Source organism: Gymnogyps californianus, chromosome 1 (assembly GCF_018139145.2).
Source record: "Gymnogyps californianus isolate 813 chromosome 1, ASM1813914v2, whole genome shotgun sequence".
In the NCBI taxonomy this organism is placed as follows: Eukaryota; Metazoa; Chordata; class Aves; order Accipitriformes; family Cathartidae; genus Gymnogyps; species Gymnogyps californianus.
In genome coordinates this window covers 168,732,254-168,755,679 of record NC_059471.1, presented here as the reverse complement: position 1 = coordinate 168,755,679, position 23,426 = coordinate 168,732,254, and the positions used below count along the sequence as shown (strand labels likewise).

Below are 23,426 nucleotides of genomic sequence, written 5' to 3'. Positions count from 1 at the left end.
ATTATTATAATTGCTGCAATGTAGTTTATAATCCTTCCATACACCTAAGACTTCTTATATGAACACATCATAACAGCTAGGGGCATCATGCAGCCTTCTCCCCGATCTGCCACTACTTCCAGGAGGACTGAAAAAACCTTCTTGTCTTTTTTCCTGTTAAAGGCTGCACTTTAAAGCTACATTTTAAAATGGCTAGTTATGTTAAAACTTAAACATACCTAATTTGGGGAAACAGAAGCAATTCATGCTTCTGTGAGAATGTTTTAAGATGAAAGATTTTTACGTTACGCCCATGTCACTATGTCATTTTATCTTCACATGAAAACCAAATATCTAAAACCACAAAAGACAACAGAGACAGTACTTTGAAACGAAATTTAAATTCTGCAGCATAGTTGTGGGATCTCACAGTTAAAACCAAATTACAATTATGCAGCAACTTACATGGCCACATAACCACATTATATTCATAACTCCAACTGTGATATTCCTTTTTTCACGTCTGATGAAGCTCTTGGCATACATAATTTTAACTTGAAAACAATGGTAGATTCATGTTTAGTACAATACTGTACCCTTGTACAATTCCTGGAGCTCAACATATCTGTTGGGGGGTGAGGCAGGAGGGAAAGCCCTAAGGAGTTTAGAATAATGCCGGGCAGCACTTCTCTAAAGCTCTGCAGTGCAAATGAAGAAAGTTAAAACTGCACTTCTGAAATCTAGGGCACATGAAACCCCAGAATAAAAAGATGTCAGAAAACCTTCACATCCACAAATCTCAAATGGACAGAGGATACTAGGAGTCCTACAGAAACCCTAGGCATTTCCTCATGTAAGCTGGGGAATTCTGCAAGGACCCCACTTCACTAGGGACCACAGCTCTGCGTTGACAAGTTTTGCTGGCATTGCTGCATTGGTGGGGGACAATAGAAAAGAGGGAGGGCAAAATTAAAAGGTCTCAAATACAGCTGACAGTCTTCAGTGAAGGCTGTTACACTGCCAAGTCATTCACTAGTAAAACTATACCAATCAACCCACCAGTGAGGTGCAACAACACCCAGCAAGAGAATTCTTCTGCAGGTATGGATTTACCAACTCCTCAGTAGAATAAATTATATGCTAGACAATAGCCTTTTTGGTGATACTGTATTTTTATCAGGATTTCTTGCCATTATCTTGGTCAGAGATTTCCCTCACTGTCACGGTAAACAACATCAAACTCGCTTTAGCCAGGAGTGATCTGAGACAGTTTGAGGAGTAAGGTTCCCTCTTAAAGATCCAAGTCAGAGCTGTTGCATCCCTTTTTCTCCATCTTGTATGGAAGTGGAAGTGTTCACTGGTGGAAAAGCAGAGGAACCAAAACCAAGAAAACTGAATATTTGCTATGGGAGAGGCAGTTAGCTTTGCTTCCTTAAACACAGAGTTATCATCAATTCTATATGCAAGAACAACAAAAATGGACAAATGTTTTCAAATCTCCCATCAGCAATTTAAAACTTCTTCCACCGACTCAGTCAAAGCAGGGCAAGCCTTCACAAAGTACTTCTGAAGAAACCAGCATATTCTGCAACTCAAGTAGACAGTGAGGTCTCTCTTAAATGAGATGAATTTTAAAAGTTCAAATCCAGGAAAATATGGAGAAAAAATGTAAAACAAAATAAAAAAACAACTAACATGAGAACAATATATTTTATTTTATACTTTAGATTGCAGCAACAAAGAGAGGAAAACTAAGGTGGTGTTGCCTGGAAACAGATTACAGGTGACATCCTGACATCTTGACCTTAAGACATGGTGAGGCCTGGCAGTCACTCACTTTCTGCTCTAGTCGATAACAGGCAATATTTGCAGGCCATTATGCAGTGGATTGGGGGCAGTATGTGTGCAGAACAGATTTGCACCTTACACACAAAATATTCCTACAATAAAGAGTAGGTGTAAAAAGGCCTCCCATTTGACAGTAAAAACTAGAAAAAACAAAAATGAAAACCAGTTTACAATACCCATTGAGATTTTTAAATCTTGTGTAAGTTCAAGAATTATATACGTCCTATACGAATACTGAAATTCTTATCTACCTTGTATTAATCATTTCTTTTTATGTATTTTAAAGCTAAGCATCCCCTCTAGCATCCATTTTCAGGCACATCAACTCAAACATTAACCAAAACCATCATTTTCAGTAACAACTGTTTTTATCTACATGTAGCTCAATAAGAGAAACAAGTCTTTGAATCACACAGGTATTGCTCTATTTCTCTCTCCCACTAGAAAGAGCACAGCTCTGCCAGAAGGTTTTTTCCTCTGCTATTGGGCTCCTGTAATAACTTTTTATGCCAAGAAAAGGTTTTGCAACAAAAGGCATAGGGGCTTTTGGAGGACAACTATTGACAGAATTATGCAATTTACTGTAATGAAGAAATTACATGTCTGTTAGGTAAGTTACAAGATTCAGTTAAGAAAGAGTCTTTTTCATTATGATGATTCATATTTTCCATTTTCATCTGAAAATCATGGCAAAGCTAGCACACACATCTTTAGGTATGATTATTACCTCCGAGTTAGCCTGCTCTGCCTGCAAGTGCTTGCACTCATCTTTCAGCTTTTCAGATTCTCTCTCACGTTCCAGCGTCATTTTGTCCATCAGCGTCTGAACTTGGACCAGCTCCTTTTTCAGGACAGCCACATCTTCCACACCAGGCCTTTGCAGCTGAAAAGTAGAAGAGCAGCAGTGAGCAATACACTGTTGGCAGACATGCTTCCAGTGTCAATGTCATCTCTAAAAGTCTTTCAAATCATCAATTTATAGACAAGGTGACATATACAGTATTACAGCTGTGCAAAAAAAAAAAAAAAAAAAAAAAGAGAGAGAGAATGAAAAACCCCAAAAAAACCAAAACCACAGCAAAGTACTTATTATTCCCAAAGGAAACAGGATTTAATGGCTGGCTGTCAGTTCTTGCCTGCTAAACTTTGAACTTGTTGATTGATTTCAACCAAATCTCACAAATGGGAAAAGGTCTCAAAGATTAAATGTCTTTAATTTTTATGTAGGTAGATGGCTAGGTACAGGAGAGAGACCTTCCCTGGGAGAAAACACTGAAGTGACAGGGAATCCATGCAAGAAATTTATCTGAAGTCACAATTCTCTGAGAAGTAGGCTGTATTGACTCCACTACTCTACAGAACGGATTACCGTATATACTTTGCTGCTGTAATACTCACAAGCCCATCTCAGGGCTGAGACACATAACAATCCAGCGCTACACAGACTTTAATAAGGACACTGCCTCTGTCTTCAAGAACTATTTCAGAAAACCACAAGAACAGACAAAAAAAGGGCAGCTGAAGGAAATGTCTTGAAGGTACCGTCAGACATGCCTCATATCAGACGCATAGGTAAAATCTGTTGGTAATTACATCTAAAGCACCGTAACATCCCTCAAAATGAAAAGCTACGGAGGGAAGGGAGAGGGAATGCAATAGTGGGCACCAAAGAAAGCAGAGAAAAGGAGTGCTGGCATCCAGAAGAGAAAAGGTACAGGAAAAGGGTAAGAATGCAGGAGAAAGGAAGACAAGAAACCACTAAACAGAGAGGAATGGATAGTCCAGTGGCTAGGCAGGGCCCAAGAGGGACTCATGAGCCTTTCAGCGCAGCCGACTACAGGGAAGAAGGGGGATAAACAAGTCCTACTTTCCTCCAGAGTCTAAGCAGTGGTTGAGTGGGAGAAACTAGGAAGTCCCCTTCACTACTGCTTTAGAAGTGGCACAACTGCTGAGTCATTGGGACTGCTCCCTGGAGCCATGGCTGTATATAAAAGTCACCAGGAGCCAAAATCCTGGAATACACACACATTGGTATTATCAGACAAGCGCAAGAGGGACATTATTAACATAGGCATGGTGCTGACAGCCACCAGCCTTTCAGCCACCACGTCACAAAACACCTCTCTGAGCACTTCTTATGAATGTAGCTGTCCAGGGACAGTCAGAGCGTAACACCTCATGGAAAAAGGGTGATCTAAAGACAGCTGGGGAAGTCAGCAATGGCGCGCTCCAAGTACAGGCCTGCACAGCACATCTATATGTGTAACACCCTGCAAAATTCCTGAAGGGTAGAGCATCAAACAAGCAGACTATAATACAATGTAGGGTAAATTTTAATATATGTCAGAAACAACATACATTTCCTCACTGAAAAACACTGAAAATGTAGGTCAGTGAAACAGATCAGAAACAATGGTGTTCTGAACGTTTTCAGCCCACAAGCAGATGTCTCCAAGTTCAACAGAGTTTGACTGCTTTAAAACTGCATTTGCAAGCATTTAAGTATATCCCCCCTTGGCTTGAAAATAACAAAAACATTCGTGTGATGTGAATACCAGCTCTGTCTTTAAGTCTTCTACTGTACTTCTCTCCTGCTGCAGTTCTTGTGTCAGGTTTGTCACTTTCTGTTCTGCACCTTCCCGAAGGCTGATTTCTTCATCATACTTTGATTTAAGATCTAATAAGAAGGAAGTTGAATAAATGATCACTTGTGTAAGTTGCACAAGTAGAGAACAGAATCAGACCTCATGTTAATATACTTACCCACAATTTCAGTGGCCAGTTGTGCCGCTTTTTGCTCAAATAAGTCTTTCATTTGCTTAATGTTAAAATTTTCTATTTGGATCTCTTCTAGTTGCCGTTCTAATGATTCTATTTCCATAAAAAGAACAGTATTATTTTCTGGAAGAACTAGGACAATACAGTTACTCACACCCATGACGAACCACAGCAGGTAAATAAGTAATCCAAATTCACTTAACATCCAATTAGCTTAGCAAAGTGAACAACTTTACTGAAGTTAAATATCTACAAGCATGATGCTGGAACCTGTCACTAGTTGAGTACTCTGCAGGATTAAGTACACATTGGTATTCACTGGTCACAAATAGCCCTTCAGATCACTGCAACACGCTGCTGAATTCCGAGCCCCGAACTGCAATTAAAAGCTCTTTAATCATGATCAGATACTTTATGCACACATAAGGAAAATTTTATTCCATGAGTGCCTCACGGAGAAAAACACAGAGCAAAAATTATTGGTCTGCAAAACAAAAAAACAAACAAAAAATTCATTGTTTTCTTTGCTAGCAATGAGTACAGAAAAACACTAAATAAAACCAGCCCTGACAAATGCTATAGTTTAAATATCAACAATCACTGTCTTTCTCAGCAAAAGACTTGTACTGAATGCTTGAACATATGAAATGATTAAAAACATGTTCAAAACTACTCATGAGAACGGCTTTCAGAGTCAGGAGAACTCCTGTCACACTTCTAGAAATTACAAACCCTGAGCCTCTGGAACATTTCCCCAGACTATAGCTATCAAGAGCTATCTATCTTAAGCACTTACAATGAACTTTTTTCCCAGTAATTGTACCATTCCAGCTTCCTAGCTCTTTAATTTACCAGAAGTGCTTTTTCATAAACCTAAAAGCTACACCGAAAAAAAATTCAGAAATTCCAGAACAGTGCAGAAATTAATATAATAAAATGTTAGCCACCTGTAGATGTAGCCGTTGTCAATCCATCAGACTTAGAATCCTTAAAAAAACAGAATAAATGCATCATTAGACAGTAGGAATAAAAACTACTACTTCCAAAGTTCATCCCATTTTTGGAAAAGACAAGGAAATAGACCTCTGTGCTCCAATACCACACAGCAATATAAAAATACCTGATTTCAAACAGTTATATCTGGAAGACTGGAAAAGGCCAAGATGATTTTCCATTTCATGTATCACTACACTATCAGGCTTCCAGACTTGCAAGACTCCAGTAACAATCCCCTCCCCCTTCCTTTCCTCAATATTGAAATCTGCCTTAAAAACAGAGGTTACAGACATCATTAAACACATTCTGAGACGGCATTCTGTCAGAAAGCCATTTCTGAGGTTTCTAACAATCCAGTATCTAAGTAGCTCATAGTAATAAAAGAAGTAAGAGCTTCCTTAGGGCACAACACACTACAATTTGCCTTGCCTTGTTTGTTCAGTTCTTCTGGACATCTGTGAAATCACGCTACTGTTCTCCAAAAGTTCTTACAAGAAAGACCCCATCGCCCTTTCTCATAACAGATGAAACGCCACATTCGAATTATTTTCTTTAATAAACTGAGTTCTGAATAAGCCCAACAAAAGGAAATGTCTGAACTGAACCTGCAGTGAGTGGTATGCAAGAATCATTATCTATTCTGACTTTGTTCTTCAGATTTAAATATACAGTTACATTGTGGAGAGATAACTAGCTTTGTTTTCAAGAACATGTCAATATTCAAATTATGGAACTAACTAAATCAGGCCACGTGCCTTACAAAAAAGGTATTAATCTTCAATGTCAATGCTGATGATAAACCTGCTTCAAGTATTTTAAAGCAATTACTTGCTGCCGCTGCCCCTGCAATTTCTCTAGTTCCTTCTTCAGCTCTTCTGAATACCACCTCTCCTCCTGGGGAGGGAAGAAAAAAAAAAAAAGGAGATGGGGGAGAGAGAACTGTAAATTTGGTTGCTTAAGACAGTCAAATACTTTGTAATTTGAAAGAAAGAACCAAGTGCAAGTAAAATACATTTCCAACCTTCAGCGAAGCTTGCAAGTCTTGGACTTCTTGTCGGAGCAGTGATACTTCATCTCTGAATAAATATATCCACGGAGTGGAGAAAATGAATACGTAGTGGTTATATTTTGTCAAGTACATACAGGTTATAATGTGTATTAAATAACTGGAGTGATAGCCGTGTACTATATAAATATAACTTACATAATTATAAAGAGTTATTTTTAGTTTTTTTGAAATTTGGAACAAACTGGACTAATAGATACTTATTAGTTCACTTTGCACATCACTTGAAAAATGCTAAACATATTAATTGGATAAGTAAAGAAATAGATATGCAAAAAGTCTCATGAAAACAGAATGTAAATCTAAATCGGTGCATCAGCTCAACTACATGAGTTCAGAATGGCAAAGCTGTGCATTGGGACATTTAACTGTTTTGCACGCTTTTTTATGAAAAGGACAGGTTTATTCTCCTTCACTTCCCATATCACATAAAGGAACACTGCTAAGAGACAGCATGCTATCTTACTCCTTTTGAAATATGCAGTTATATAATTTTTCATCCACACAGCAATTTGGTATGCCCCACCGACACACTCACTTAATGGTCTGAATGTTTAAAGCCTTGGGATTTTAAATTCTCAAATTTCATGCTCAAGCCTCCAGCCATGCAAGAACACAAGATCCAAGGCTACAACTGTTACTAATTGATTTAGACAGCACCCTTCTAAATCGCAGGTCTCCTTACAGAATTGCACAACTATACATACAAGGATAATGTTGCATTACTGAGATAGTCACTCCAAATCTAGAATACACAGGTCATTAAAATAATCCAAACATACCCTTTCTTATTGATTGTACAGTGGCAACACTGAGGAGTACAAAGAATGTATGTGTGTGGGTGCCAATGCCAACAAATTCTCTCAGTTTCATACCATACAATTTTATTGCTGCTGTGCTACCTTATCCCCTCCTCCACAGATGTGCTTTTAAATTATCTCATACTTGGGAGGAAAAAAAAGACCAAAGCAAGCTATTCCTTAGCTAAACTGGGAAGAAATAGATTCAATCTACATTAGTATACTGGTAGTATATCAGGTCAGGATCGTCAAGAAGCAAGTGAAACACATGCACTTGAACCAGTGAAGCAAGAACTCCAAGGTGGACCAATTTTAATGGCAAAAAAAAAAGGGGGATATTGGGAGGCTAATTTTTTTCAGAAGATTTTCTGCTATTTACACATTATTCTGCCTGTGTGAGACATTCACTGGAGGTTTGCAAATACAAGTTTACCGAGGCAGGTGTAGCTGTAATCCAAACCCCATACATTGGTTGTGGGTGGCGAAGAGGGAGTAGCTCTCTCACCAGTATAAGTAAATCAGCTAATATTCACACCTAAGATTATAAACGAAATCCCAGGCAGGTGAAACAGTTAACTATATTGAAGTTCGGCTGAACATATACCAGATCTGCAATACTAAAGCATTTAAGATGCTCTGGTCTTCGTAGCAGATAAAAGCTGTCTAAAAATAGTTTGTAGTAGAGGGGAAGGAGGAGGGGAGGAGAAGAAGAGAGAGAGTTTGTAATGTAAGGACCCTTCTACAGTACTTGCCTCGATATTCCCAATGCAGTTTTGCTTGACAGTTTTAAGATGAAACCTAAATTCAGTTTAACTGACCAGTGGAAAATGAATGGGGGGAAAAAAGTGTAAGGGATCACTGTAGACACTGTAATTTTGTTTTTCTTACTGCCATCCAAATCCTCACCAAATCTCCCTTTCTGCTAGGGCTGCTACAATCCCTTCCTCTTCTCAGCACATTTCAGCCTCACCATCTGGCAAATCCTTACTACCTTTTCCTTATGCTCCGCTCCATTCCCCACCTGTAATGCCAGTGCCTTCATCCTAGCACCGAGTACCAATGGCCTCGCTGAATCGCACTGGTGAGAGTTACATGATTTACCCTTGGCACTTAATCATGGTAGTTTATTGGGGGGTGGGAGGAAGAGGACAAAATGTAATTCATATTGCCTAGCTTTCTCTATCAACTAAATAAGGAACTTCACCTGCCAATCTTGGTCCTATGAATTACATGTAAGCTTCACTCCTAGGTGGCTAACAGAGTGGCTCCCTGCTGCAGGCTGCAATATTTCTTTAATACAGTATTCCAAGCCTTGGAAAAACATGTTTATGTTGAATGAGAGTTCTCAGGCAAGCATGCAACTGAGAAACATTAAAGAATGTCACACTAATAGGAAGAAATAGCTCATGTGTTACACAACAGCTCTCATCAGACTCCCCTCACTCCATCCAAACTCTCTGACCTTGTCCACTTTTTCAATTATATGAGAGAAAACAAAACCACTTGTCCTTAAACTGTCAAGAGCCAGGAAAAAAAAAAATTCACCAGCCAACATCTGGTTGACATTGGAAACTTGCAGGCATAAAAATAAACATTTCATAAACTATATAAACAATAAAGTTACGACCAATAATTCCCCCATGTGAATACTATTATAACTTAGACCTGAAATGATACTCTTAGTAGAATATCACTCCGAAAAGGCTTAAATCAGACAGAGAAGAAATACTCATTCTTGAATAAATGTGCACATAGGAAACCCAATATAACTCCACAAGTACCCTACCACTTTCTCCTACATAAAGCCCTAATTTTGATTTCTTTTGTTGCAGCAGCTGGGAGAGAAGGCAGCTGTCCACAAGGAAGGGCTCGTCCGTGCATGAAGACAAGACCTCTGCTAATGCTGGCTCTTACTGGCTTGCCAGCTCTGCACAATAGTGGGGAGATACGGATCTTCATTCAGATAACAACTGCAATATGTTGCCTTCCACACTCTCTTGTCACTGAAGAACCACCCTCTCTTGATTTAGTTACATAAATATATGTATTTCTTTCAATGTAATTATTTATCATTTTGGGTCACATTTCTACTAGAGACAAAACATTTGAACAATTTACTTCCCAGCATCGGCTGAAGCCAGCTCCGTTAGCAGGTGACCACCCGTGGGGTCGTGCAGTGTGTACCTCTTGTTTGCTGAATGAGGCCACAGGCAGCTGCTCACTCTGACACTGCTGTGTACAAACCAAGGGAGTTTGGGGGAGTGCGACAAAACAGCAGCGTGGACTGTCATTTACAACAGTCCAAAATAAACACTGAACAGAAAAAGAACTAACAGGAAGCAACAGGAAACCTACGTAAATTTTACCCCTAAGAAAAAGCTTCACAAACTAACACAGGCAGACTACTTACTTAGTTAAACTTTTCTAAAGAAAGTTTCACATTATCAGTTCCTGCTACATACCACTGCTCTCAAAAATAAAACAAATTTGATATGTTTCCTAGGAATATATTTAACAATAGAGTTTTGACCAAACAGTTAAATAAAATAAATTAGAGAAGATTTCTGAACATCAGCATGGAGTTTCTGGAACACTGAAGAATTAGTGACACAGACAGAAACTTCTCAGATTTGCAAATAACTAGGTAATATGGGAACCCATTTAGGCAAATACTGATGTTATAATTACCCAGTAAGTACCTAACTACCCAGGGACAAAATCAGGTTTCTTCTCTGTCTTCAGGGTTGTTCTCCCCCACCCTCAAAAGATGAAATTTCAGCTCTATGCCGGAAATTAGGAGGAATCTGTATTTTTTCTGCCACACTCCTAAAAACCATTCCAGTCTGTAATATTGCATTGTCAGCTGCATGAGAAACAGGTGACTTAATTAACAATATAAACATGTGTATCTGATTTTCATTTATTGTCAGATCAATATCAGCCAATGTAAGTTTCAAGCTGCTTTTTAATTCTAGTTGGAAATGGAGCATGAACATTTAAATACTGCACTACATAATTAAGTGTTCAAATTAATACAGCCTTCAGTGTAATTAGAAGCAGCTCAACACTGACACAAAAGCGTATGCACAAATGAGTACTGTTGCACCTTTCCGGTGACAGATGACCTTCCCCTCCATGAGTTGAATCAATGCCAGAATTATGAACTGCTTCATAGTGCTTGAACAGCTCCTCAGCTGATCCATGAGACTTCATACAGAGAGGACAAATAAAGCCCTATTATAAAAAGGAAAAGAAAAAAAAAAAAAGAGGTGAGAAGTAAAATTTTATTTTTTTCCGTCTTATTTTTACACAGAATTCCATATTTTGTTTGCGCATCTAAAAGGTAGCAAATACAATTGTTAAGATTCATACTAATTATTTCATGCTCTGATGACAGTTTTGGCAATTAAAAAGTTAGAAAATGCCTACAAAAGTCATATTCCATTATTCAGTGTGTTTTTTCCCCAACAGCATTACATACTAGCAACAAAACTTTTGTTTAGAAAAATAAGAAGTCATTTCAGAAGAACTGCTCTGCAATTTCTTCCCCCTCAAGAAAAGAATTTTCCATACAACTTTTCATAAAATCAGATTCTTCTTCGAAAGAGGAGGTAGGGTTTGAAGTTTGGTCTTAACAAAAGGAGATACAAAAACCCACTCTAAAGCACAGCTATTCATACACCTATTACCACCATATTTAGGCTACTGATTTTAATATGGGCCAGAGGATTAAGAACTACTTTTTACCTTGCATATAATTAATCAGTAAATGCAATTCAGAGAAACACTACCTCAAGAAAATCAGATCTCTACAGCCTAAAGAATCAGAAATCATCCATTTTCATTCCAGCATATTTACTGCAAGCTTACCAGAGTGAAAATTTAGCAGAGCGATGCCCTCATTCTACCCATTAGCCCACAGACAAATGAAAACAGTAAATATTATGTACCACTAAACGTTTATGGAGTGTCCAAACTGCCATTTATCAGAGGTACCATCCATCTCATTTTCTCTAGCAACCTATAACACCTGCTTTTAAGTGCTGGACTTTATATTGGTTCTTCACTCATTTAGTTATCATGCTAACTCCAAGCCCAATTCCCATTTACGCTACAGCCCATAAGCACCATGGTGGCAAAACAGAGACATTTCAGAGTGAGAGGAAACAATTTAGTATCACGTTAAAGGCTCCCTGTAATTCCAAGCTGTACAGAGAGGACCTCGTGTAAGTGAGATTACGGCCCCTTGTTTCTTAAATTCATTTCAAATATGCTTTTGGATATTTACATGTTACCCTTAAGTCCCTTATGCCAGTACAAATTGTAGTGCACTCCAACACTAAACCAAGGTTCTCCAGTATCCAAGATGAGAGTACTCCTGTGGGATTATCACACTTCACTTAACATATGCTTCTGTACAATTTCTAAAGGACATATGAAGAGTTTTGACACTCCTTTTCTTCTCTTAACTTTGTGTTTGGATGTTACAAGACAAGCCACAAAACTTTAAATATTAGCACAAAATAACATACTGAATGTGTATGTTGATAACCACAATAGCACTCATTTTCTAACTTGACATTCACAGTATTTTGTTTCACTAGTCACTAAGAATTCAACAACCAAACACTTACACGGATTTAACCCAGGAGAACCATCACATTCAGCTACTCAAACACGGCCGGAGCTCCAGAGCACTGAATAGGGACTGCGTAACTGCTATTACTTGTTTGGTGTTTCAGAAATAAATAACTAAATACAGTTGCTTGTCAAACCCACCACATATCATATTGAAGACTAATTTTGGCACAACTAGATCAAACAAAAGAGTATACTCCTTCCTAAGCAGACAACGGGCATTCACCCTAAACAACCATTTATTTATTTCCAGAATTGATCAGCACAGTTTCACTCCAGATTAAACCAAGTTAACTCATATGTATGCATACATGCCAAAATGGGTACAGAAAATTGGTTAAACTACTAGGTTCCCAGTAATGTTTATCTGATACAATTAGCATATAATTATATGATGGCAGGGACAGTCACTCTGAGCAAAAGAACCAGAGGGAAATTCCTGGCAAATAGCAATGGCAATGAACTATAGGAGCGGTCAAAAAGCAAGGGATTTATTTTTCCTAGTAGGTGAAAGTAGTCAGTCTCATACAATGACAGTGCAACAGCATCCTTTTGGGATGAAATGCTACCAAGCAGTTCTCAGCGTTGTGTTTAGTTTCCCAGTGGTGGGAAGGTCTGCTGTTCACAGAGAAAAGCAAATGTTTCTCGTAGCACCAGTAAGTGCATCTAGAGAGAACGAGTGTAGAAAACTGCTCTGGCCTCTCCTTCCTTTTGCTCTTTATTTCTTTCCATTTAAACAGCAAATCTGTTTCTTTGCTTATTTTTTTGTGGTTTTTTTGTGGTTGGGTTTTATTCTGTGGAAAGAGGAGCCCTGGAGAAGAGGAAAGAATAGATTACATGTGCAATTAGCCCAAGGGGACAGCAATCATTCATCTCAATTATTAGGCAAAGCCAGCCCAAGATTTCCCAAGCAGGCAGGCAGGCAGGCAGGTCTGAAGGCAGTGGCTGCAAGGACGAGGGGCCAGAGGCAGAGCAAAGCTGCCGAGCCAAGGGAACGTGCTGCAGCTGAGAGCCCGCGGAGTGGATGGGAGCTCTGGGGAGGCAGGCGTGCTATCACCAGCAGAGGGGGGAAGCATGGACAAAACCTGCTCTTTATGGTAGAAACCCCCTTCCTCTCACACAGGCAGAGATAAAGAGTGCATCACCCACCAGCCCCAGCCTCTCCACCAGCACTGCCGTAACCATGGCTGGTCTCGCTTTTGGGGGACCTGGCGCTGTTGGACTCAGTGCTGGGTTACAGCTCTCACACGCACCCTTACTCTAATGCAGCGTTTCCTAGAGGTCTGACACGCAAGCTCTAACAGAGTAAGATGTCACCCTTCTGCAACGGGGCATCCTTGCCACGGAAAATGTCATCCTTCCTGTGCAGAGCTGGGGTGAGCAGGAACCCCAGCTCCTACAGCTGCAGGCACCACCACTCGCACATCAGAGCCTTGAACTGCACAAACCCAGGACCCAGCTGCGTCTCGCAGGCTGATAATATTCTGATGTCAACTCTGATGTCAGCAGCGTTAATTCAGTTCTCTTTAGAGTAAGAAAATCAGAATCATCACGATCTTCCTGGGTACCAGACAGTAACAGACAGAAGTGTAAAGGTTTCCTAGGCCACAACTATTAGCCCCAGGTGACAATCTTGTTCAGGGACTTGGGTTGGTGGGTCTCTCGCTTTAGCTCCTTTTTTAAAAAAATTTTAAATACAGTCATAAAATTATCTCTCGAGATGAATTTTGAAAATATATGCAAAACTGTATTCTACTAATCTAAAGACAAATGTGTGAGAAGAAGGAAGAGGGGAAGAAACCTGATGGTCTGAGATGCTTAAATCTTGTAAGCAATTTTGTTAGTTTGCAAGAGTTTATATCAAGTGCAAGATATTCGTATATTGGGACCATGCCTGCCCTGGATAAAGAGGAGATTGCGCAGTTACAACCATGAGATGTAACACTGGTCACTGCAACTTGGGGGAGCTGAGATGTCCCTTCCAGTAAGTCTGCACTTGGCTCCCTTAACTAACAGACTCCTTTACAGAAGCAGCAAGTATGAGCGCAACGTTCTTGTATTTGAAGAAGGAAGCTACCACATAAAACATGCACAGTTATACTTTTCAAAAGGCTGTATTTGCCAAGAGACACTTGGTAGGTTTCATTTTAAAATGCATTTAGGAGTTACTCTGCATAAAGCACAGCCACAGAGAAGTGAAAGGCAATTCATATTCTTCATTTAATAAAAGCAAAGACATCACTTACAGCCCCTGCAGCACTGCATCGTAAGTCATAACTCCCTAATTGATGTTTCTAATCGGGCTTTATCTTTCGCTTTACACAGGGAGAAAAGAGCCCAAAAGAAGTTAGAAGATGATTAGTGGGGTCTTGTTTTTATAAATACAGAATCCTTCCACCAGGAAATGACAATTTATTGAATCCAAAGCTTTTTGCAGACGCCTATCAGTTAACGGAAAATAAAAATAAAACCACAACCACCACATGCACAAATTTTTATCAGGAAAGAGTTCTTAAGATCACCACAAAATTGCTGAAGCAAGACAGAGCAAGAACGCTAAAAAAAAAAAGGGAGTCCGAACCAAAACCCCATATACATGCACAAACAAGTCACCAGGAGTCAGCACACAATTTACAGCTCAAAATAGTCCCTGGCCCAGCGGTCAAGGCATTCCACTGAGAACAAGAGGGGTGCTAAACTTCAAATCCCAATTTTCTGATCTCAAGGAAAATGCTTCTCTGTCAGGTGGACACCTGTGAGCCAGGCCTAGCACCCAGCACCTCCACAGCACCACGCTGTTCACGGTGGGGCAGGCCTTCCTCGGTGCACAGACGCCAAAGCACACTGGTTTCACTTGGACCAGAACAGAAATTGCTACACAGAAGTTTTGTAGGAAAGCATCTTGCCTCAGCTTGAGTTATAATGCCAAATTTCACCAAAGATCTCGGACTCTGTGAGGCTTCTTTACCTGCCTTTCTCAAGGCAGACTTATGAATAAGCCTGTAGAAGAATGTTTGTAGCTGTTTTTCCCCTCTAATAGTTAAGATTTACTTTCAGGCCTGATGATAAAGTTAAGCTTCTCAGTGCTCTCTCTCCTAAAAGGCATACGAGGTAAATGATTCCTTTCGGGTAACATTAATATTCGTACGAATCATTAATACAGTATTCTTCGGGAAGTACGCCAGGATGCTAAAAACAACACTGGAAGGAAACTCTCGCCACAAGAACTACCGTATTTATTTTTATTGTACCAATGTAATTTACAGGGCTATTAACTGTTGGAAGAACTTTGGCCTCCCACATCAAAACACACTGCCCAGCAAGAGCAGGGGCACAGACCCACAGGCACATGGCACACAGCCAGGCTGACTGCAGGCTACCATAGGGCCCTCCTAATCTTCAGACTATTTTAAAACTGATGCAGAAACAGTTTACGTAACAGAAAAATTAAGGTATAGGACTGAATGGATTCTGTTTCTCTGACTTCTCCTCGTATTACTCTGTAGGACTGGGAGGGTGTAGGGTAGTGGTATAAAAATATGTTTCTGAAAATTTCAGCCTTCTCAGAATAGTGTCTTACTTGTAATGGTTTTTTCTTCACCATTCTGCACAAACCTGATCTAATGAAGTTGTGCAGTGTGACAAGACATTTTGAAAAGCAGTATTTTCCTTACTCACTAGCAAAGAAAATTGAAGATTTTCAAAGATATTCCCTCAACAGGCTGAAGGCTCCCACTTGAGCTTTAAAAAATAACCAAACATTTACATGTAGATGTCTACTCCCCAATCACTACCAATGGAAAGCTATTCAACACAGTTAACGGAGGAAGAAACTAGTCAGCTGACCAAATAAATGTGTATACCATATGTAGGGTCAGCATAACAGCTCCCCTGGCTCCATCATCAATAACTGGAGCTTGAGACACCTACATATACATGCATTAAATTTGTCTTCATCTGCCAACTGCTCTTTTTTCCACAGAACTTTAATGAAATGGTCTTTGTAGAGGTAATATGAAATCTTGTCTTAAGTAATTAATGAGGGAAAGCACAGCTTACTTTATTCAAAGCTCCTTTTTCACAAATTTACACTGGAGTTATATGACAGAAAGAACATGACACATCTTGAAGGACAGTCCCATGGGCAAAACAGTTTTTACAGGATGGAATTCGGATTTGCTCATCTAGTTGGAGTCCAAGAAAAAAAGGTACCTTATTTAAGTTTGAAAGTCACAGCCATAGCTACCCAGCTTCCTTAGCATTTTCTTGAAAAATCTGATGACTATCTAGTCTATTCTCCAAGCCCATTTTAATACTGCATAGAACTGAACAAGTGGTGTCATTTAGGCTGCTACGATTGCTGCTGATCTACAGCTGTATGTGGTAGAGAGCCATACAGCAACAATAGTGCATACAGAGCTCTATTTGCTAATACAGAGCTTCTGCAACATCTTGAATTTTTATTCCAGCAATTATGTCATGAGTCAAGCTTAAAGAAGCAAGGCACTTCGCTGTTTTCCACTGAGAAGTCAGTTTTATTCCACAAACACTCTTCTCGGAAAATATTTAAGTACTGTGGTGAAAAAAAAAAAAAAAAAAAACCAAAAAAAACCCACACCCCTCCCCGCCCCCCCTCCCCCCAAAAAACCCACAACCCACAAAATCAAAAACACAAACAAACACCAAACCCCACAGAATTTCAGTATAATTGATACTTTTACCATACGGAAAAGATTAGTGACTATTCTACCATATACATGCTATAGGACAGCTTAGCCCAATCCAGTATGCACTTTAACATGCTTGGCATTCACATCACCAGGCTTTAAGTTTAAATAAATGTGAGTTTCTGGGCTTCATCTTTGACCTTTCAGAAATACTGGGCCAGCACTCAAGCCTACAGCCTGTTTCCAGTGAGCCACATGAACAAAAAGCAATAGCTGTGATTCAAGCCCAGAGCTGTAACACCTTCCAGCCATGACCTATGTTTGCCCATGTCTCAGAATCCAGACTTACATTAACAACTCTTTCACAACTGTATTGGTATGATAAGCTGTATGCTGTCAATAAAGTCCAGTGTGTTTAAAAACTGAAAGTAAGTTCAAGAGCTGTATGGCACGTTCACGTGCTCGGAGGCATAAACACTTTCCTTGGAGTTGATTTTAGTTTTTGTGTGTCATGAATATTTGAAAAAATTCTAAATTCACCATTCATGTTTTTCCACCACAGGTGAACCTCCACAACCTTCTCTGATACAAGATACACATCTTCACCAGCATTTAAACAGTAAGTCTAAGCTAAAACTCAGATATTCTCCAGTTACACAGTGATTTAAAGGCTGAAACATTTTACATGACAGAAGATTAGGAACTGTATATACTCAGGGCCAGAGGACAGAAACGTACTGATGTTTCAGAGCTGAAAGATGTATCAAGTAGTTTCTAGGTTTTATTTCCCAAATATATATCGAAGCGATTAACTGAATCCTCAGGAAGTTCTCAGAGGCAGATTAAACTGTCTGCCTAGACAGCAAGGGCAAGACCACATTTCATAATTTATTTCAGAAGTCTTACATACTGATAAAAAAAAAAAAGAGATGTTTTAAGTTAAAGAATAAATAAATTAGGTCACTCCCTTTATAAATTGTTAAAAGGAAAATACAGTTGACATTTTTTCCATGCCTTCCACCAGAAAGAGCCCTTTCCCCTGTGTTTACCTAAACAGTAAGATGACAGTGGCTTCCTCAGACAACATCTCTATTTAATCATTAGAAAAGTAGGTAAAAAAGTCATGTTTTATATAATTAAGACCTGCAGTCCACTTCCATTTTACAAGTAAGTATTTAACTTTCTGGACAAAAAGAAAAAAGGTCTCTCGCTACAGTTTATTTTATACCAGACTGCAGACTCTTGTCTTCCTGGAAAAGAAGCTGGATTCTTCCTGAGAATAGAACCAACATAATTTCTAGTTCAGTTCTCTTCTGTTTTTATTACTATTGATGAGTAAGACTACAATTCTGTCACAACCTACAAGACTACAATTTTGTCACGAATTAGAAATTCTAATCCAGTGGATTCTCTGTTTCTTAAAGAAGTTGCATCACATGGCCAAGTCAAATCAAACCAGTATCTCTAATTCTTCATTCTCTTAGTATTGTTCAGATGTGGCAGCAAATTAATGTCCTAATGTAGCTCAACCAATGATTTTTGTTCCTGTGCAAAGCAGGCAAGTACCGCTGAGGTGAAAGCAGCTGCCACAACCTAATTTGAGAAGCAACTGAAAGAGCAGCCAAAGAGAATAAAGTATCAGCATTAAAGCATTGACATGATGTTCTGTGCAAAACCAGTCTGCAACATTCCAAGGGCATCCATAAAAACAGAAGATGTAATTGACTGCATCTACAATAAGAGACAAGTAGGAAAAAAAACACTGTAAAGAATAAGGTCTTTTCAAAGACAGACAAAAAAACCCACATTTTTGCACAACTAGTATGCCAATTTACACTCTAGGCAATCCTGCTACGAAAAGCCTATTCAGAAAACATCAGGGTCGTATCTTGCTTGTATTAGCTAAGAAATACATGTTTAGTAAACATCTGGAAAGTTATGAAGACTACCCAAAAGAACTGTTTACAAATTGCCTTAGATTTAGCCTAGTTGTAGATAAGACAATAGATATTAACAGCCACTATGTTCTAAACATTGCAGGAGTACCCTACAGTGGTTTTTTTGGATGCCTCAGGAAAAACCAGGAAGTCTGAAACTAAGCCTCTCTAACTGACTCACTGTTCAGATGTCCTGAACGTACAACAGAAACAGTCAGGAAATGCTGGACACGGTTTAGAAATGTATCATTCCTTTAGGAAAAAGAAAACAAAACAGAAGAAGCCACACAGCTTTTGTTAGTGACACCACTGTATACATGAAAGTTGGGGAACAATGTCCCTGTTTGGGAACGTGGCGATGCGTGTGACTTCCATATGGCATTTGTTTGCCTGAGTTGGCTATATATGGACAGAGACACTTGCCAACATTTTGGTGGTTGTTCCTGCAGCTGAATAAGCCTTTGTCTTTTAAGGTAAGGCTTCATCAGTGCTTAGGGGCAGGGGAAAGTATTTCACTGTCATTTTCACCAGTTATCATATGGTGCAATCCCTAGTTTGAAAAATGAGGGCTGCACAGAGAGCTGTTTAAGAGGCAGACCATAAATAAGGCTGTAGGCGAGTGGTGAGGATCCTTTCCCACAACACGACATCAGGCACCTTTGGAAACTGCAGGTGTGAACACCTGTGACTGAAGAACAAGACCAACTCTCACTGCATGGAGGACAGAGAGGAGGAAAGGGCAAGGAGAACAGAAGGGCAAATGACCTGACTTACTAAAATTTTCATAAGCAGGGAGGGTATATCAGTGGAAGACAGGTTAGTGAAGAAAGCTATAGGCAAAATTAAAAGCAAGGTACTAATGCTTTTGTCAACCAAGTGACAAGTTTTCAGGTCTCACAAAGTGTGACCGCACACTGGCCTTGCAACACGTCCTATCTCCATGTTTGAGAAGAATGCACTGGCAAAAAAACTGAACTTGGGAGCTTCTTCAGCATTGTGTCCAACAAAATGTATTTGAACTTTTCACAGTAGTATCCACAAGCAATAGAAAGCCAAACACCAGTTTAAGTAAGCCAAACTCAGCAATGTTTCATAAGTCTGCTATATAAGATGACATTGATAACATTATATTATTCTTATAATGCTGTCCCAGGAATGGCAAAGATTGAATGAAGGGTGACAACCTGGTTGTGTTGCTGTTTCAGGATCACAATGTGCTTGTTGCAAATGCAAACCAGCATTTTCCATCAACAAATGCGAACCATCAGCTCCTCAGTAGTCAAGTATTTTAAACTTTACGTACTAGTATTGATGATAGCGATTAACAGATTCCCCCACTTTTTCAATGCCTCTATGCATGCTGATATAATAAAAGATCAAACTGAAAAAAAAAAAAAAACCATCTATATTTGCATTCTTTGTTTCTCACCTCTTCCAGATATTTACTGAATCACTGAACCAAGAAATACAGCTTTAGCAATAGGAAACAGCAACAGCTAGAAACAACTGAATTCGCATTTCATGTGCTACACTCAATACACAAGTTTTATCAAGTTAAAAAGTTGTAATCAGCTATTGACAAGTAAAAAGTACTGACAAGTAACTGATGGTAGAAAAACAAAAACTCAAAGTGGGCAAGAATGTGCAGTCAGCTCCATGAAACTATGTTAAACACAACCCAGCTTAAATAAAAGAGTAACTTCTTCAGGTAACCAAACCACCTCTGACAGCTCACATCCCACAATCTACTGATACCATCGCATCAGGAATGACACAATCTGTCACTGGTAAGTCACAGCTTATTCAAGTATGGTACTTGCATTGTGACCAGCTAATAAAATAAAAAGCTGACTTGACCACGAACAGACCACTACAGATGGTCCCTGCTTCAACACGAGGCAGTGAGGAGTCAATCAAAAGCCAGTCCCCAGTTGTCCTGGCTCTGAGGAGGTCCCCCAGCACTCCAGAACAGTAGTACAGGCCAGTTTTACCACAGATCCTGCTCACTTTAACAGGTGACACTTCACCCTTGAAAAGAGATCTCAGGTAACTCTAGGATAATCAGTGTATTGATGGCTTTCATCATCTTTGGGAATAACATCCCACAATTTGAAGTTTTCCCTTCAAAAATAAAGTGTAAATACACAGAGTGCAGGGAAGGAAAAAAGCACTACTTAGCAAATGCATACAGCAACAAACACAATAAAATCATATCGCTTACACAGCCTAGAATAAACATTGATTCCAAAACTCAACAAAAGTAACATTGGCAGAAAGAACGCAAAACTTCACCTCAGTACAAACCCATTTTGTGCGTGGCAAGCTGCCTGCCCCCAGAAGTCAAACCTACTCTCTGAAGGTTCACAGCAGAAAAAATTCAGATAGCCCTGTGCAGCTAGAGGCTGTTACCTTACAGAATCTAAATTCTTCCAATTCAGGAGTGTAAAACTGCACACTTTGTTTTAATTGTGCAGTTTTACACTCCACAATTGGAAGAATTTAGAAATGCACTACTATTTATAATGTCTATTAACTGAAACAGCCTGTGCATTTTGTTGGGGGCATAAAAAAATTCCAATAAAATTCTATATTAAAAAATTGGTTTTATACTTACTTTTATAATGTTGCCGCAACACATAAGGCTCTTAAACATGTTGAAGAAGAGAAGCTTCTAAATTTTTTATATTCTTGTTCTCTGTTCCATCTTTTACCCAATATACCTATCTCCCACTAGAAATCTCCTTTAAAAATAGTTAGCTAATAGGAGCTCAAAACATTTCTCTTCACAAAGGATGTACCAGATCCAATACTGTGTTTATCACTATACTGAGTCAGCAAAAGCTGTTCAAAAAGAATACATCGGTGACTGCAAGTCTCCCACTACCGCAAATGTTTCATGTGAGAGACAACTGCAAACGAGAAAGGTAGACGTAGATTAATTCTTCTGCTGAATGTACACTTTGGAATCATGCATAAGAGACCAAATTATGTTTCAGCAAGGAATCAAAAGAAACAATTTTAAAAGCTGACACCCAAGCCACGAGAAAAGATACATGTTCATTTAAAGCCGCCCGTTACCAAAGCTATTGAAACAAAATAAACAAGACCCACAGTAACAGCTGGGAGGTCACGCAGCTCCTGTCTTCCTTCTGTCCCAGTGTGCTCATTCTGGTAATGTTCAGACAGATCAGTGGGAGTTACACACACTTTCATACATAGTGGACAGATGAAGCCCTGTGAAATGTATATTTGTTTTTAAGAAACTAATAAAGACAAAAAAACCAGATTTGGAATCAAATGCTGTTCAAATTCTTACTCTGAAGGTTCTCTACAATCACCAAAAGCTGCATAACAAATTGTGAACGGACCATTATAAGGCATCATGTCAGATTCATCACGCAGTTTCCCATAAGGGTGTTCAGATGTTTCAGAGAAAGAGACAAGGGTGGTGCAGTGAGATTGCAGAAATACTCCTGTAAATTAATAAGCAAGTTTGTGATAGCAGGAGAGGCCTAAGCACCAGCACAGCTGCACACCTGGCTGGCATGCTCACTTAGGGAAAAATATGCACCTCCCTTGGTAGAATTTAAAAAAACAACCTCAGCATGCTCACCAGAGATTTACCAAAGCCAAAAGTTAAAACGGTTTCTGAAGAACAACAGTTTTACATCTTCAAGACACATGCTACATGCTTAAACACCTAGAAAAAGCAGGGTGGAGAGTAAAGTGCTCTGGACCTCTGTCCACACTGCTGGCTGGAGGATGCCTGCACCTCGGTGGCAGAGCACTACAGAGGCAGCCAGAACAGACTGAACACAAGCCTCCACGTGTGCATGGAAAGGTTAAGGCCCTTCCAAAAAGGGATGTCTGTGGCAAACCTGTCTAGCTAACGCAGCCACATTACACTAATGAAAGCGTAAGCGTGCTGGTGGACTCACTGCAAGCATGGAATATTTAGCAACCCTGTACTGCAGACAGAGTTGCACTGGGACCTAAGCTACAAAGGTAGGATAGGCTCAAACGTTTCCTCCTTGGGCAGATTGCACAGTGAACAAAAGATGTATCTAGACTTGATTACAGGTCTATGTGTGATCTGAAGTGCTGATGTGGCCACAGACAGGGATTAAAACAGATTTTCACCTCTCCTTGAGCAAGGAACAGTTTGATTTCAGACTTCCCCACTCCTTTTGTTTCATACTACAATGCTCAAAAAATCAGGATTGATTTCAACCAGGCTTGAGGAGGTAGGAAACATGAGAATTTGCACAGATTTAATAATTATTCTCCATTTGAATCTTGCAGCAATACAAATTAGAAAATCTAGCTGAGAAACTGGAGTGAAAATAAGTCAACTGGATTTCTGACTTTACATAATACTGGAGAACCAGGTGGAAACATAATGATAAAACGGAGAGCAAACATTCTGCAAAAGTCTGGCTACGGTGCTCCTGGAGAGAAGCTCTCAGACAGACACCACCTCAGGCCAGCTGCGCAGGAAAAGGAAGACCAACAGAAAGGCTCGAGTTGCGTGCTGTTAACGCATGAATCTCAGGAGAATAAAAACCCATCACCAGCTTCGGAGTTCGAACAGATTTTGAAATTATATGCTAAAGAAAACACCCCACTTGTAACTAATACAACAGATGGTGGAATTATTGACAACTAAAAGATACTTTTTCATGTTATACAGTATCAGCCAAAAGTGACACGGCAGCCT

General features: G+C 39.5%; 1 protein-coding gene across 2 annotated transcripts in view; it reads right to left on the bottom strand.

Moving 5' to 3' along the window:
- EEA1 (early endosome antigen 1) overlaps positions 1–23,426 on the bottom strand; it is a 78,795-nt gene that overhangs the window by 45,207 nt on the left and 10,162 nt on the right. The window contains exons 3-10 of one of the 2 annotated variants that reach the window (XM_050908909.1): positions 21,821–21,943; positions 10,574–10,701; positions 6,623–6,677; positions 6,430–6,495; positions 5,553–5,592; positions 4,591–4,698; positions 4,383–4,504; positions 2,555–2,710 (exon numbers count right to left, since the gene is read on the bottom strand). In XM_050908909.1, the coding sequence (XP_050764866.1) occupies positions 2,555–2,710; positions 4,383–4,504; positions 4,591–4,698; positions 5,553–5,592; positions 6,430–6,495; positions 6,623–6,677; positions 10,574–10,701; positions 21,821–21,943 (798 nt within the window). The remainder of the gene's footprint in view (positions 1–2,554; positions 2,711–4,382; positions 4,505–4,590; positions 4,699–5,552; positions 5,593–6,429; positions 6,496–6,622; positions 6,678–10,573; positions 10,702–21,820; positions 21,944–23,426) is intronic. The other variant, XM_050908992.1, reaches the window with a different exon arrangement.